Below are 17,583 nucleotides of genomic sequence, written 5' to 3'. Positions count from 1 at the left end.
TTTGGTATATAGTGGATGAAGGTTATGCTAATCTGGATTGTTGTTTACTGAGACTTTGGTGGGTCATCACAGCAAAGAGAGTATGGGCCTGGGCCTCACCCGCATACATCCTAGTCCTACCGTTCCCCAAGGGATGTGGAAGAGATTCTCAGCTCTGAGTCCCAGTTCCATCCCCTGTTAAATGGGATTCATGTTCTTTACTCCTCAAGGTATCTTAAGAATAAATGAGATAATCTATAGGGAAGGCCTAAATCAGTCGCTGATACAGAGTGAGCCTTGGAGTGATGGTGGGTGATCAGAGTTATGACCCTTCCTTCACCCCACTTCAGCTTTGAGATAGGGATGGTGACGGCACACCCTTAAACAGAATTTTAGTGTTCTAGTTTGCCTCTCTGTTGCTGTGATAGAACACCATGACTAGAAACAGCTTAAAAAAGGAAGTAGGAAGTACAAGGTTCCTAAGTGCCAGAGTTGATAGTGGCCAGAAAGGCATGGCAGCAGGACCAGGAAGCTGAGAGATCACATCTCACTGGCACACAGAAAACAGAGAAAGAACCTGTTGTTGGTTGTTTTTTTCTTCTTTTGAGGGGCCCACCACCCAGCTTCCAAATAAATCACACACGGAGGCTTATTATTACTTAAAAATGCCCAGCCTTAGCTTGGCTTGTTTCTAGCCAGCTTTCCTTAACTTTAAATTATCCCATCTACCTTTTGCCTCTAGGCTTTTCCTGTTCTCTTACTTCTATAAATCTTACTCTTACTCCACGGCTTGCTGTGTGGCTGGGTGGCTGGGTGGCTGGCCCCTGGAGTCCTCCTCCTTCTCTGGCTACTTCTTCCTTCTAGATTTCTCCTTCTATTTATTCTCTCTGCCTGCCAGCCCCGCCTATCCTTTCTCCTGCCTTGCTATTGGCCATTAAGCTCTTTATTAGACCATCAGGTGTTTTAGACAGGCACAGCAACACAGCTTCACAGAGTTAAACAAATGCAACATAAACAAAAGTAACACACCTCAAAATATTCTACAATAAGAACCAAAAACGTGGTGAGGCTATAAATTCTCAAAGTCCATCACCAGCAATGTACTTCCTGCAGCAAGGCTCCACATTCTAAAAGTTGCATAGCTTTCCCAGAACCACTGACTGGGGACTGTGTTATGAGGGGACATGTCTCATTCAAAACCAGCCACAGTCAGTATGTCAGACACCATACAGCTCTTGGCCCATGGATTCTTCAGACAGCCCTCTGAGGTTGATGCTATTATCATCATCCCCATATTACAAATGAAGAAACAGACAGGAGGTTAAATAAGTTGGCAACATCATAAACTAAATGGCTCAACCAGGACCTGGACCAAGGCAATTGAGCCCAGCCTAAGCTGTCTTGCTTCTCACTTGGGTCCAGTATGCTCTCATTACATGGAAGTTATTGATCTGGCCTTTTTCTGGGAGGGTGAGTGAAGTCTTCCTCTGTAAGATCTCTTATCCAAGCTTCTGGTAAGAATTTAGGTCTTGAGTCACATCCAAAAGCCAATACCTATCAGCTCCTCACCAAGTTCAGAAATGGTTTGCAGCGTATTCCTTCCTTTCTAGGAAGAGTAGGGGCACCCAGCGCAGACAGCAACCCATAGTGGAGTTTACTTTCCACAAACTCAAAGCAATAGGAGGGTTCTTAAAGACGGCTGTGAGCAAGGTAGCTCACTGATAAAGGATGTGTGTGATGGAAGGAGAAAACCAGCTCCTTCACGTTGTCCTCTGACTTTTACGTACTGGGCCTGTGATGTAGGCGTCATCATTGTGTGTGTGTGTAGTTTTTTGGTTTTTGTTTCATGAAAGAAAGGTGGAAAAGTCTTCTTAGATAGAAAGATAAGGAGCTTCATAGGGGCCTATATTGCCATGGACCACAGCACAGCCATAGCTCTGGGTATGGGTGAGATCATAGGGGCCTGTATTGCCATGGACCACAGCATAGCCGTAGCTCAGAGTGTTGATGAATTCATTAAAATAAATATTTTAGATCATTTTCATTTTGAATTTATATAAACCACAAGTTAAGTGATTCCAAACCAGAAGAATCTACAAATCCACAAAAATCTTTATTTATGATGTAAGCTGTGGCCTCTGTAATTAGCCAGTAATTTATAGTTTGCAGGAGGAGGAAAAGCTCAAGGCTCAGGAGTGATAAATCCAAAAAGACCTTGGGCCTTATTCCCCTCTTCCTGCTTCTTACCCTGTGATCTTGGGCAGGTTTCTTCATGGGGTCCTGTCTGTGAAATGGGCTGCTGAGGCCGCCTTGCAGGTCCAGTGAGGAGCAGAGTGTGTGCACTTGGTACGTGATGGGCAGGTAGTAGAGACAAGAGAAAGTCCTAAGAGCCATGTGAAGAAGATACATGCTGATGTTAATAGAAGAATCTGAACAATGACTCTTGAGAGTGTGCCAGGGAGTTGGTTTCAGAACAAGGGGCCCTTAGCTCCCCTGAATTCCCAGGAAATTTAAATTTGCCTGAGATTCTCTCTGTAGCAGCCAGGCCTTGGTTCCCAGTGGGCAGGAAAGGGAGATGGGCACGCAGGCCAGCCACCAGTCTGCAGGGTGATTTAGGATGAAATTGATCTGTTTCAGTTAAAATTATTGCACGTGAAAAGCTCTTCCAGGTTCTACAATGTGTAGTAATTACAATAGTCTCAGAAAAAAAATTACATAGTAAGAAATTGGAAAATGTTTAGGTGTATGCAACATTTTAAGTTATAAAAATAACCTTTATTATATGGAAATTTGAAAAATATAGGACAACACAAAGGAAAAATAAAGTCATGTACAGTTCACATTTTAGAAACAGCTTTCTTATCCTATACTTTTATATATATATTTTACAACTATAATTATTCTATAAAAATTGTGCCTTAGGGTTTTTTTTGTAAAATAGCATGCTATAAACATGTTTTATAATATTAAATATCTTAGAATTACTTTTAATGTCTCTGAAGTATTCAACAATATTTTATTTAGTAAGTTCTTTGTTATCAAATCTAAGTTGTTCCCAAATTTTGAGTATCATAAAACTATCAATATTAGTATCTTGGTTTGGGGGATTGCTTCTAGGACCTCTATCAGCACCAGAATCTGCAGGTGCTCAGGCCCCTCTTATAAATGGTGTAGTGTTGCCGGGTGGCGGCGGCGGCGGCACACGCTTTTAATCCCAGCACTGGGGAGGCAGAGCTAGGTGGGTCTCTGTGAGTTCGAGGCCAGCCTGGTCTACAGAGTGAGTTCCAGGACAGGCTCCAAAGCTACACAGATAACCCTGTCTCGAAAAACCAAAAAAATAGATTAGATAGATAGATAGATAGATAGATAGATAGATAGATAGGTAGGTAGGTAGGTAGGTAGATAGATAGATAGATAGATAGATAGATAGATAGATAGATAGATAGATAGATAGATAGATAGATAGATAGGTGGTATAGTGTTTGCATAGCACACTCTCCCATAGACTGATCTCTGGAGTACATGTAGTGCCTGGCACAGTGCATACTCGGTGTGGGTAGTTGCTGCATGGATGATGAAGAATGATGAGAAATAATCAGTCTACTGTAGACACAACTTTTCCCAAGTGTTTTCAGTCTGCAGTGGTTGAATACACACAACATAGATTCAGGGGGCTGATGGTTATAATTAAACTTTGTACCTATATCCCACTGTAAATTTATAGAAGTGGATGCATGGCTCTGACACATTGCTTCTAGGGTGTTGGGACTAGGAACCCAGATTGTTCGGGAGCTCTGCACTGCCTCTGCTGCCATCTTCAACTCTCTCACACCTCATTCTAGCTGGCCAAACACCTTTCAGAGTCAGAGTAATGAGAGTTTCCTGGGCCTCTCGCCTTTTTAATAACCACAAGCAAATTACAGGCACAGTTTTAAATCTGACTTTTCGACCATTAGTGTTATCTGAGAACAACATTGCTATTTAGGTTGACAAAGAAGTAGTGAATAAAGTGAGTTCCAGGAAAGGCGCAAAGCTACACAGAGAAACCCTGTCTCGAAAAACCAAAAAAAAAAAAAAAGAAGTAGTGAATAAATGTATAAAATGTTCTGATGTCTTTTCAGACCTTCTGTAACTCTTAGGTGCGATGGGATGGGTAGAATTATTGGTTGCCAGAATACTGAACCCATGTGTCTAATGTTTCCACAGATGTCTCAGTAAAAGCATGAACAGCTGATAGCTGCTACCTTTTCATTACCAAACCCAGAGCCTGAGATTCACTCTGACATTTATGTTTTTTATTTCTTTGACATTCTTGAGCTATCATAGAGTTCTACACATACCTTATTCCTGGTTGAAATTGTGTGTGCAATGGTAATTATAAGTACCTTGGCAGCAGTGCCTCGTGTGAAGTCTGATTCCTAAGCCAGGAGGTGCTTTTGTTTATTTGTTTGAGACAGGGTCTCTCTACATAGTTCTAGGTGTTCAGGAGCTCGCTCTGTGGACCAGGGTGGTCTCAGACTTACAGAGATCCACCTGCCTCTGCCTCCTGAGTGCTGGGATTCAAAGGTGTGCACCACCATGCCAGCTCTGAGTCAGTGTTTTATCCATGTCATCTTGGTTTTCATCATACTCATTGAGGTGTAAGGTCCAGAAATGGGTTCAGAGAGGATGGTAACCTGTTCCACAGCAAGAAATGGGCCAAGTGTGTGTGCCTCCACTTCATTCTGACTCAAACCTCTTACCTAGTGTGGGAAGAGCTAAAAACAGGGTGAGAAAAGCCAGTTTCTGCCATCTTGGATAGTTACACCCTTGAGTCAAATGTTATCGTTTTCGGCTTTCCCTGATGTATGGTAATTTCTGAGTGTTACATTCACCATTTCAGACTTCCTCCCTTCCTCCTGCCCCTTTGATCTTCCAGGCCCTCAGTACCGCCTGGAGAAGCAGAGCGAGCCTAACATCGCAGTGGACCTGGAGAGCACGCTGGAGAGCCAGAACGCCTGGGAGTTTTGCCTGGTCCGAGAGAACAGTACGTTGGCTGCCTCGCTCTGTGCTGCTTTGTCTGTTGCAAACATGCTTAGGAGTGACATGGTTGAGACTTGCTGGTCTGGCTTTCCTAAGCAGATGAAAAGTGACTCCTTTCCAAGGCAGACCACAGCTCTTGAAGTGCGTCCCAAAGCAGGATGATAGATTCTGTGCTATTTGGTAGTTTTCATCCTGTTTAGCACTCTGTGATTAATATTTTGCTCTTGAACTACATCTTCCTAATTTTGGAACAACCCTGGAAACAGCTAAGAAACAAGAGGCTTTTTCTCAGGCAAAGGCTCTTTTGTGTATACACCAACTGGCCTTGTCAGTGTCAACTGCTTGACATCATGTTTTAGAAAAGTTCAGCCACTTGAATATTCTCAGCAGAAGGCGTCACAGTGACTCCAAGTGCCACACTGAGATGTGGATTTCTTTCCTTCCTGTCTCCAGTTTTTCTGAGTTGTGAGGTTTTGTCACCCTCTGCTAGATGTTTCCCAAACAGGAGGAGGGGCCTGCCCACAGCACTCATGCTCCAGAACTGTTTCTTCTGCTCTTTCCTTCTTTCTTACCAGCTCATCCTTGTCCTTGTCTCAGCTTAAGTGTCACATCTGCAGAGATAGTCTGTCACCCAGACCTGCTTAATAACTTGCTGGTGTCTACCTCCCCCACTGGATTATAAATCTGCAAGGGCATTCCTGACCCATTAACTCAACAGCCTGCTAAAGACTACATACTATAGGAAAAATAGACTGGATGAGTGAGTGAATAAAAAATCTTTAGTCCTGCCACTGACTCTCAACGCAGACCAGACTGCTACCCCTTGACCAGAACCCTTGGCTACCTCTTCTGGAACAGCATCCACACATTTACCAATAATAGGAAGTGTACTTTGGGCATTAAGTGCAAACTCTCAAATAAAAGTTGATGGCCTCACCATCTGCAGCTGGTTATAAGAATCCTGTGTAAGAACATACAGAATTAAAATTCAGTGATGCCTAAATGGTCTAGAGATACATTAGATAAATAGTGTGTGTTCTCTCAAGAATCTAATATACAAGTATTTTTATGCAAAATCTGATGCTCTCCCTTTACTAGATACAACAAATATTTCAGAAGTATTCCTCCAGGACTGGACATGGGGGTGTGCAGCTGTTATCAGCACGTGGGAGGCTCAGGCAGAAGGGTCAGGAGTTGAAGGCCATCATCAGCTACATGAGTCTAAGGCTAACCTAAGACCATATCTCAACTAAAATAAACAAATAAATAAATCCTCAAGGGTGGGGAGGATCTGAGGATGCTGATATCCTTAGATGCTGGTGACAGCAGAGGAATCTAATATATATGATAGCTGGATGTATAAGAGGCTAAGAATATTTTACACATGATTCCACTTTGGAGAATCTACCCTGAGAAAAGACCAAACAAAAATATTTGTTGTTGCATTATGCAACAAATATTTATGTACATTATGTTTTTCACAGTGTTGTTTCTGCCTCCAATTAAGAAAGTCACAGCTTAAGTTGTGTCCCTATATTGGGGGTTTATACAGTTTCTTAAAATACTGACTGATGACAATAAAATTAGCCTAGAAATCAAGAAAAGGGAGAGAACATTTGTGTGCATTTGGAAATTGAGAAGTAAGCTTCTGAGCCTGTGAGTGAAAAAGAAATAATAATAGAAATTAGATAATATTGGGGGGAGGACATAGCTTAGTGATAGAATGCTGGCCTAGCATGTGTGAGAACTTGGGTTCAATTCCAGATAGTACAAAGTGAACAAAACAAGAAGGAAACATTTAAAAGTTGTGGGTATGGCTATATCAGCATGCATGGAAGTGTGGCAGCCTTCAGGTCTATATGTTACAAAAGAATAGTAATGAACTGAGCATTCAGCTAAAATAAATAAATAAATAATAGAAAAACAGAAAAGAAAGCCTGAGAGATCAAAAGGAAGGAGGCAGCAAAGATCAGAAATCACTGAGCTAGAAAACTCAGAAACACCAAAAGGACTCATGAAATCAGTAAACCTCTTTTGAAATGGATCAAAGTCAAGGAAGAAAGATATCACAAAAACATGGGTAGTAACAGGCATGAAAAGAAAACACATGACAGATCCCACAGTCGTTAAACATGTAGCACAGGGGAGTGTGTGTGTGTGTGTGTGTGTGTGTGTGTGTGTGTGTGTGTGTGTGTGTGTGTATCTGTGTAAGTTCCCTTGCCTGTACAGGTGCATGGGACGCCATCGTCTCGGGTCACACTGACCCTGGAGCTCGCTGCTTTTGTCTGCCTGGCTGTCAAGGCCCAGGGTCCTGCTGTTCCTGGTCCTCACGCTTGCACAGCTGGCGCTTCATCACCCACTCGGCCATCTCCCCAGCCCAGACAACTCCACTGTAAAAGTTTGGAAAATGTAGATGAAAAGAATGAATTCCTGGAAAAAAGTCAACATCAAAATTGGCGCAAAAGAAATGGGAATGTTCTGGTCAATTTTGAAAATTTGAATTAGTGATTGAAAACCTTCCATAGAGAGAACCCAAGCAAGCCATGGTGGGACACCTGAAAATATAGAAGCCCACTCCCACCTGCTGCTCCAGAGAGATGGCCCTGGAGCTTATGGAAGACATGAGGCGAGTGTGGCCTTGGTGCAACCCCAGTAATGACTACACAAGACAGAAACATTTAGACTAGTCTTAGATCCAAAAATCCCAACAAATGAGTAACACACCAAGTCCAACATTTAATTAGAAGAATCGCATCCCATTGCCAAGTGGGTTTACTCTAGAATGCAGAATTGGTGATTTGCTGCAGTAATGATAAAAGGAGAAGAAGTAGGTACAGAATTTTATTTATCTATCTATATTTATTATTTCTGCCACTAACAGTTGTGTTTAGGAGTTGGAAAGACAGCTCAGCAGATAAGAGTGTTCGTTGTTCACGCAGAGGACCTGGATTTGGTTCCTAACACTTAAGTCTGGCCCCTCACAACAGCCTGCAACTCCAGCTTCTGACCTCTTAGAGCACGTGCACACAGGTGTTTGTGTACACTTACACACCTGCACACACGTTTGTGCATACATACACACACAAGTAAATGAAGTATTTAAAAATAAGTTGTGTTTAGCAAGTTCGGTGATGAGAGCAGTCATGTTGGTAACACCAGAGGGAAGAAATGGCAGGAATATGCACTGTGACTCCTTCAGATGCTCCTGGTGCATGGAAATAGAGCTAGCAGTGCAGTGCAGCAGTGAGTGCAGGAATGAGCTTGGAATGGCTGTCTCTGTGTGGGGGGATTCCAGGTCATTCATCTTCCTCTCTCTTGGTTCATACTTACACATCTAGAATTTCTAAAAGAAGGAAAGGTGAACGTGACATGAAGGCAGATTCTCATGGAGAGAGATTTATGGTAAACATGTCTTAGTGTAACACTTCCTGTAGTACCCCTGAAGTAACTCATAACACCATGCCGTGGGGTGTCGGGAAGAGCTGCCCAGCTGTCACTTGCTGACCCTCCTGCCTGATCATTGCTTTCTTTCTCCATTGTTCCTGTCCTTCTCAAAAGATTCTCTTGGACATACTTGACCAGTAGGAACCTCCTAGAGGATTCTGTTTCATAGTGTTGACTTCCCAGTAGTCACAAATAAGAGACTGTGCTTACTTATTAGTATCTTGGTAACTGTTTTGGGTATGTTCACACTTTTACTTGTAAGAAGTTTTTTTCTTCTTCTTCAGGAAAGCAAAGTGTAGGAATTACCTTTGTTTCTTGCATCCTGTTTCTCCTTCCAGAGATAACAGGTATCTTTCCTGGGCTGGGCTGTACACATTCACGTGTAAGTGAATAGTTGTGTGCACATGCATGTACACATGCACACACTCATGTTTGTATTCCTTCCTTAAAAACACAAAGGATGACTTGCCACATTGTATTGGTGAAATTATTTAGGCCACTCCACGTAGTTAAAAGGGAGGTTTATTTTGTGGGATAACTCACAAATGAAGGGATAGGCTACAGGGTATGGGGAAGACGTAGCGCAGTCTGACAGTGTTCTCTGGAGAACTCTGTTTGGTCTCCTCTAGCGTCCAGGGTCCGGAAACCAAGAGAGGGTGGTGCATTCAGATCTCGGGTCTTTGGGGCCCTCCCTTGGCCCCGCCTTGTAGGTGTGACAGTTACCGAAGCCTCAGTAGGGGTTGGAACTTCCAGACCAAAGCTGGAATGGCTTCCTACAACAACATTGTTATCTTATCATCTTAGTGATGCACTGTAGGTAACTCTGCATTGTTTCACACACTTTATATGAAAATTCTGTGTTCCTAAACTGCTGCTGTTACTCCGTAGCATTTATCATTCAGATTGCTTTTGTTTTTAAAGTGAGGCCAAGTTTCTTGTGTTAAGAAAAAAAACGGTGCGAGGATCAGTGACTGAAGCTTTGGCACCTAGGCCCTAGCTCACACTCCAAAGCCTCCTTCAACTGTGGCACCTTCCCGAGCCCCAGCACCACTTTCCCCAAGTTCCAGTTCTGGTGTTGTGAGTCAAAACAGCTAGGAATGAAAGAAACCCCTACCAGTGTTTATAAATGATAAAGGCAAAAAGCAGTTGAATGCAATGGACTATTGTGACTTCGTTTTATAAAATAGATGCAAATTATGAAAAACAGTTTATTATTTTCATAGAAAATGTTTAAACTAAGATCCATATATTGTTGTCGTCTAGCTATCTACTACTAAGAAGTACAATCAACAGAACAATATTTCAAAACTAGTTGGGTTTTTTTTTCTCACTGTTTTTGGTATGTTTGGTCAGGCCAAGCTCATTGCCCTTCAAGAGCTCTGTACAATGGGAACCAAGTAGAGTTCATGCACACATTGGAGAATGTGCTTTCCTGTCCGTGCTGCTCACTCCTCTGAGAGCACCAGCAGTTTACGAAACTGAGGGCAATTCAGCTGCCTCCGTGGTGCTCACAGAAGGAGTCAGTGTATTCTCATCTAAGGTTCTTAGGATAGTACCTGGTGCATATTATCCATCAGGGAATGTTGGCTTTAACTAAGAAATAATGGTAGGACAATCCTCTGTGGCTGGTAGAGCATTGGAGCACAGGTGTGTGGTGGTCAGGAACCATGGAACTATCAGAGCCTTCGCCAAGATAGAGAGAGAGGGAGTGACCTGGAATTGAGGACCAACAGAATTTTAGAAGCAAGGTACTTTCTGCTGTCCCAGAATGAGGTTCACTTTATAAGTAACATCATTGGATTGGGGGGGGGGGAGTAATGTAAATAGCAGCCTTTCAGTTTTTCTTCAGAGGCATGACATTTTTTAAAACAACCACATCCAACAGTGTTTTAGAGTTGTTTATCGAGGCCTACTGTTACAGGATCTTATACGGGACATTTTCTAAGTGTTTCCTCACATTTTCTCCTGCAGACATTATTCTCATTGTGAGGAGACTTTTCCAAAGCCAGCCAGATAGTAACCATGTAGCACCAAAACCTGAAGTCAACCCTCTGATTCCAAAGCCCACTCTAAGCTAACCTGAACTTTGGATCCTGAAAATGATTGTGCCGATGGTCTCTGTGAGAGAGAGGCTTGCACATGGACTGACGTGACAAGTTTCTGCCTAGGGACTGAGCGCTCACATTTGTGCTTGGATCTCAGCCTAAATAAGAATGTGACAAGCCAGAGTCCTTGAGCTTTCCAGTTTGGATCCTTGTCTCGTAATCTACTACATCCCTCAGCCAACTGTCTGCTCGGAACTGGAAGCAGACCAGACGGAAGCAGCAAGTACATTCTGAGTAGGTAGCAATAGATTCCCTTTCTTGTTCAAGCTTCCCTATAAATCCTGGCGCCACACTGAGCCTCAGTTTTCACTTCTGCCAGATGCTCTGGGTGACTTTTCAACTGATCAAATGTGGGTCACCTGTCCAGGGCCTTAAAAAAAAGAAACAGCTTCTTCCATAGCTTTGAGCTAGGTGCTCTGGAATTCTTCATTATTGGGGCCAAAATGTGCCCAAGACTTTATGGACTGCCTGGAAACTGCCAGGTACTATCTCTTTACCTCTCACTAGGTTGCTATCGTCATAGTTCAGCATAGTGCTTAAACGACAGGTAGACTAGAGCAGGTAGACCTTAGGTGAAGTACTTGCAGCCTCTGACATTGGGCATATCGTGCATGGTACCTCTCCAAGACCCAGTTTCCTGTGGAGATGGAATCTGCTTGGGTGTCTTGTGAAGATGGAGTGAGATAGGAACACACTTGTAATAACCTTTTAGGAAAGTGTGGTCATGTTTCTTTTATGGAGGAGGAAACTCAGGCTCTGGAAGGGGAAGTGATTTGCTAATGTTTTATGAATACTAATGAGGAGCCTGGAAAAATAAAACTGTCTTCTTCCATTCCGTGTACTGCAAAACTGAACCTAGTTCCTTTGCTTCCTTAGTAAAGATTCTGTGGAGAGAGACGTCAGTGGCTTCAGTTCAGCGTCTAAGGAGATGCACAGAATGTTTACAACCTTCTATCATTTAGTACCTTCCTGAACTTAACTCATCTCCTTAAGGTCACACAACAAAGGCTGCAAAGTCCCCCAGATAGACTGTGCTGAAACAGAGGATCTGCAGGGTTGGAGGCCTCATTTAGTTGCCCCTTAAAAGACCCAGGAGAGCACTGGACACCCAGCACTCAGGAGGCAGATGCAGGCAGATCTCTGTGAGTTCAAGGCCAGCCTGGTCTATAAAGAGTTCCAGGAGCCGGGTGGTGGTGGCGCACGCCTTTAATCCCAGCACTGGACACTCAGCACTCAGGAGGCAGAGGCAGGTGGATCTCTGTTCAAGGCCAGCATGGTCTCCAAAGCGAGTTCCAGGAAAGGCGAAAAGCTACACAGAGAAACCCCATCTCGAAAAAAAACAAAAAATAAAAAAAATTTAAAAAAAAAGAGTTCCAGGACAGCCAGGGCTACACAGAGAAACCCTGTCTTGAAAAACAAACAAACAAACAAACAAAAAATCACGAGGGAGAGTAACTCTTCAAAGCCTGCTGGGACCCCTGGCTGCCACATCCTGGGCTTAGTGTCTGTCTCCTTCCTCCTCTTGGACTGCAAGGTAGACTGCAGTCCTATGTCCTTGGACAGTGACAGGATCTTAACTGATACCGAGTCTCTCCTTGTTTGTCCCCTGATGATGTGTGCCTCCTGTACCCAGCCCCGATGCCCTCGCTCTGCCCCTGAGGACGCTGTGTCTTCAGTCTCCATGCTTAGACTTGACTCTCCCTCCCGCTACCACTGAATTAGAAAAGAGAAAGACTGCCAGGCGGAAGGGAAGAGTGGTGCACTTTTCGATATGTTTCCAGAACCTTTTGTGAAGCTTCTCCACAGCAGGCCCTCCTCCTCTGCTTTGCTGTCCGCAGGGTCTGGAGACGCCCTGGTGGTCCCTCTCTGCTCATGGAGACTTTGCTTTCTTCTGTTACAAATTACTAATCGCACCAGTTTCTATCATGTTCTTTGAATGAAGGGCTTTAGAGCTCTTTTATTAGACCACAGCAGTACTCATCCAATACAAAGGGAAATGTGCTCATGCAAATAAACTCTGTTTACAAGGGGCAGTGACTCGTGACGCTCGCGGTCCATATTTCAGACTGAGTTATTGCTGAAAGGCAGTTGCTTGTCTGGTGTGGAGGTAGGTGTTCTCGGTAAGGAATTTTCTACTTGACGTTGCACAGCAGCTCCTTGCACACTCACAGAATTTCAGTGGAACGGAAGTGCTGCCACAGAGTTCCTGTGACCACCTCTTGCTGTTTGTTAAGGGGTGGTTGGCTATGTGTGTAGGAGGAAAGGGGAGGTGTTGGGCAAGTCCTTCTCTGTGAGTCTCATTTCTCTGTGGGATGGATGTGACGGTGACCCCGCCCTGTGAGGCTGTTGGGAGGTGTCAGCTATGGAAGCAAATAAATGGCACTATATGTTAAAAGCTCATAATGAGCCACAGTGCACCATAGAAGGATTGGCCATTAACGAAATGGCTGGGCCTCAGTGCCCTCCCAGTCACAAGTTGCTCTGAGCTTGTGTGGCCTTGTCCTTGGTATTCCTCCCAGTAGCCTCTTAGACTTACCACAGTCCCTTTGGGCTAAGGAGGAGTGGACCCCTGAGGCTAAAAGCTGTGCTGACCTGGATAGGAAACTAGCCTGTGCCCTGTCCACAGGGACGTTGTGAGTAATGGAAGCATCTATTGTGCTGTGTGGGCTGAGAACTTCCACATGAATTGACTTTTTCTCACTCCTCCTTCCTGAACCCCCCCTTCCTTTATCATTAGGTAGTAATTAGTATTCAAGGGAAATTGGTCTTAATATATTAAAATTGGTTAAGTGCATTTAGACCTGTACCACAGCCAATGTCTTATTGGAAAATGTAATTGGGGACTCTGTGTATGTAATTAATTGAATTACAATTAAGAACTTTCATTAAGCGATACACTGGTACATTAGAGCAGTGAGGAAACATGTTTGACGAGCTGCAAACCCTGTCTGGGCTCTAAGTGAGGGCACTCTTCCAGTAGACTCCTGGCCCCAGAATGTGCCCTGCTGCCCCCAGTAATGGTTTTGGTAATGCATCAGGTGACATTCCTGCCGTGATTGGATGGGAGGTAGGTTTCATCCAGCATTGTGCTCTGTCTCTTGATTCTGAACCTCGGTATTGGTCAGATTATCCAGTCCTTAAGTATTCTGCCATGTAAACTGTCCAGTGTTAGGATACCTAGAAAAAAAAAAAAAAAAAAACCATTACTTTCCCTGAGTTCTAAACAAAAGCAAAGACATTGGAGGAAGGGGTGATGGGAATTTTGCCAGCCTAACTTGCAAGCAAAGCCATCATGAGCCCTGTGTCCCACCCCACAAATGGTCCCATTCCAGATCTCAAGGATGGTTGTGTTCACTTTGAATGTGTGTGTGTGTGTGTTCACTTGTCCTTTATACGTTCACATAGATCTCAGTTGTGACAGTGGCAGCTACAGGATTGAAGAGTAACTAGAAAAACACTGGTCCCCATACACTGCAGAGGCAAGGGATGGTGAGAAGAAGAGAAAAGAGATTGACCCAGTGTGCCCATAGCAGGAGGGGGGCAGATAAAGGGGCTCAGCAGCCCCCAAGACTGCCTTTTAGCTACGGAGAGAAGGCTTAGATTTAAGTGGAGGGCAAGAGGAAAGCAGTCTTGGTCAAGATGTGTCCTGCCCATCACTGGCCCATCATGGCTCAGCTCTGGTCCCTCCAGCAAGGTGAGTCCTGATAAAATTGTTAAATTGTTTATCTGTTACTCCCTTAGATTGAAGCCTCACTCTCATGTGAATGGGAAGGGGGCATCTGTCCTGCGTGGTTCTGCTCTTGTAACTCAAGGTGACTAAAGTTATTCACTTCTGTTCCTTCCATCAAAATTATGTACAAAACGAAGGCAGAGATGCCAGGCTGGCATGTGCTTTTGCTACCTGGTGGGCTTTTATTTAGCAAAGGTGACTTTTGAGAGACTGCTTTTGAGAGGAATCAGCTTCTTTGAAGAAAGGGGAAAATTAGTTAAAACAATAGGTAAGAGAATATTCTAAGCTAGACACTGTCCATCTGAAAGCCCCAAGACGGAAGTGCTTGGCACTGAGAGGACCCTGAACGGCATGTGTGCAGGGTGAGCTGAGGGCTAGGCAGGTCCCTTCTGTGATCTGTTCTTTCAGAAATTCTGCAAACCTAAAGCTGCCTCTTTCTGATCACCTCATAAAGCAGGATTGCCTTGATTTACTGAGGAGAGCTGACATCTCTACGTGGGAAGTCCTCCAGCAGACTGACTCTGGCTCCAAGAGTTTAATCAATTAAGCACTGTGACAGCAAGGATCCCTACTCAGGTTGTAGCATAGCCAATATCCTACTGTGTGACTCTGGTGGCTTTAAAGAGAATACTGCAGAGGGGCCTGTGTGTGTTACAGTATATCACCTATTGATCGTTTTTAGAGACCAGCAAAAATGACTAGCAGCTGAAGGGAAGTGTTTAATAGAGGGGAAGCTTTGGGCGTATGGGACTTTGGGGACTTAAACAGCTTCTGGAAAAAATGTGATGGATGCAGAGCACTAAGGAAGAGTTTTTCTCCATGACTTACTCAGGCATCCAGCGTTGAGTCTGACTGGGAAGAGAGACATTTCAGTCTTGTCCCCAATTCCTTTGTTCCAGTGGGACAGGCATGTTTGTGGACCATTTACTTGATACAGTTCTGGCCTGTAGCATTGTATAGCTCCAGCCCATTGAAGGAATGCCTTTACCCCAAACAGGCCATGCCACACAGAGGATTTAGTTCCTGGCTCCAGCTTCCGTGGGTGTGGGACTATAGCAGCAAGATGACAAATTGAGCCTCACTTTTTTTTCCCTCACTTTTGGGGATGATATCACCTGACCTAAAAAAGACATTGGGAAATGAAAGGAGGCCACGTGTCCGTAATGCTGAACATACAGCATCTAGTAGAGTACACACAATACACACCCAGTCAATGCCCAGCTGAGTCCCTGTCCCCAGTGTACCCCTCTTTGAAGGGTCTGGATGGCAGGGTAAATTTTGTAGACCCAGGTGAACTCGGGTTCTGCTGACCACAAAGCATCTTGGATTAAGCTTCTGGTTGCAGCGTTCTGCTGGCAGCTTTTGTTGAACATTTACTGAGCGACAAGCAGTGTGCCGTATAGAGTGGAATTTCCCTGCCTGTGGGGAGTGCGTCTCCATGAGGAGACCACAGACACTTACATGAAAGAGTTGCGATGAGAGCTCCCCCCCCCCCCCCGAGAACTGCAGGTTTCGAAAGAGAAGCCAAGGAAGGTTCTATTGAACCAGACTTTGAAGCACAGACATTTTGAAAAAGAAAGGATGCCCTGGCCAGATGGTACAACCTGAGCAGAGACCATCTTGGCTAAAGTAGGCGTGGTTGGGGAGTGGACAGGATCGCAAGATAGAGTGGTGGGGACCGTAGTCTGTTGTCTTCCCTTCTCCAGTGAGTTCTCTGCACAGCTGTGTTTTCTGTGCCTTTAGACTCTCTCTCCTCTCCTCCCTGTCTTCCTCCCCACTCCCTTTCTCTTCTCTCCTCCTCCCCTTCCCCCTCTCTTCTCTAGCCAAAGGCAAGCACTTGCTCTTTTCTAAACACTACTCATTCTCTGTGTACTTCATTGTTTTCTCATCCTTTTTCTCAGAATTCCTACTCCTTCCTTATCATCCAAGAACCCTGCCTCCTCAGCCCCTGCACTGGCCCAGCATCTACCCTGTGCTGTGTATTTCTGGGTTGGAACAACAGGTCATCAGGGTTGTGTCATGAGAAATTCAAAGGTGAGGATGTAACAGAAGACATTTACTTTCTGGTTAGGGTCTAGGGATTTTACAGAAGACTGAAGTTGTCTTAACTTGCACTAGACAAGGCCATTTAGACTTGGTCTGAGACCCACTGAGCCAGAGGGTGAACTTGAAAGTCTTGTGTGGCTTGCTCTATGGATACAGGAAAAAACGCCAATAGCATACAGCGAGCTCATCTGAGCTTTGACTTAATGACTAGTGCCTACTCATTTGAAAGAAAGCCATGTGCCTCTAAATGTTTCCCTCGGCACCTATACAGTCATGTGTATGAAACACTTTTTGAAGTAGGAGATTGTAGTTAGCCTTGGTTCTCAGCACTGAGAGCAAACTGTTACTCTGGGAATGTGTGTAGACGCTTTCAGCTGAGTTTGCTATCAGGGTGCAGCACACTCACACAGGCCTGACTCCACTTCTGTGTCCCATCATGGGTCCAAATGGGCACCGAGGACAGGAAGGGCATATTAACCCACCAAGTCTGCAGTTCTCATACTTCTTGCATTGAACCCCTTTATATACTTAAAGTTACTGAGGGGGGAGCTGGGGGTGAAGCTTGGAATTAGATCAGGTGTTTAGCTCATTCAGGACCTCAGGTTCAATCCCCAGCACCAAAAAGGAAAACAATTTATTTTGTCATTTTGTATTATTTTGATTTGGGAATTTTTGTTTCCTGTTTTTATTGGGTGGGGGGCATGGAGTCAAAATGTTTCTATGTGACTTAGGCTGGCCTGGAACTCCCAACCCTCCTGCTTCAGGCCCCTAAATACTGGCATTACAAGTGTGTGTACTACCTGACTAATAAAAATGTATTGAAGACTACAAAAAAATTTATTTATTCTCTCTATCTAGAAATATGAACAGAAATTTGTGTTTCTTAAGTCATTCAAAAGAATAGATCTGTTAGCATACACATTTTTGTAAAAAGATAACTAGATTTTCTTTGAAATTTTAGTGAGAAGAGTAGCACTGGCTTCCTTCCTCTCTTCCCCACCCCCTCCTCTCCCACCTCCACCCCGGCAGGATGTCTTATAGCCCGGCTTGACCTTGAACTCTTGGTCCTGAGCATGACGTCCTGTACTGGGATCACAGGTGTGCACTTCATGCCCAGTGTGTGCAGTGCTGGGGGACCCTGGTTCCCGTGTGCCCCGGGCCTCACATGCCTTGCCAGCGCTCTGCCCCCTGAGCTGCAGCCCAGCCCTCTTGCACATTTTTGCACGTTCCTGTCTGGCTAGTAGAATATCCTAGATC

The 17,583-nt window shown here is 44.3% G+C and overlaps 1 protein-coding gene across 7 annotated transcripts in view; it reads left to right on the top strand.

The window, feature by feature from the left end:
* The window catches only part of Mapkap1 (MAPK associated protein 1), a 213,128-nt gene that overhangs the window by 150,924 nt on the left and 44,621 nt on the right, over positions 1-17,583 (top strand). For 5 of the 7 annotated variants that reach the window (XM_028886060.2, XM_037204516.1, XM_037204518.1 and 2 more), the window contains one exon: positions 4,898-5,005. The exons of the other annotated variants lie outside the window; for them this stretch is intronic. In XM_028886060.2, coding sequence (XP_028741893.1) covers positions 4,898-5,005 — 108 coding nt within the window. The remainder of the gene's footprint in view (positions 1-4,897; positions 5,006-17,583) is intronic. 7 annotated transcript variants of the gene reach the window in all.

Source organism: Peromyscus leucopus, chromosome 4, assembly GCF_004664715.2.
Source record: "Peromyscus leucopus breed LL Stock chromosome 4, UCI_PerLeu_2.1, whole genome shotgun sequence".
Classification (NCBI taxonomy): domain Eukaryota; kingdom Metazoa; phylum Chordata; class Mammalia; order Rodentia; family Cricetidae; genus Peromyscus; species Peromyscus leucopus.
The sequence above is the reverse complement of the archived record's forward strand: the minus strand, read 5'-3'. Positions and strand labels throughout refer to the sequence as shown.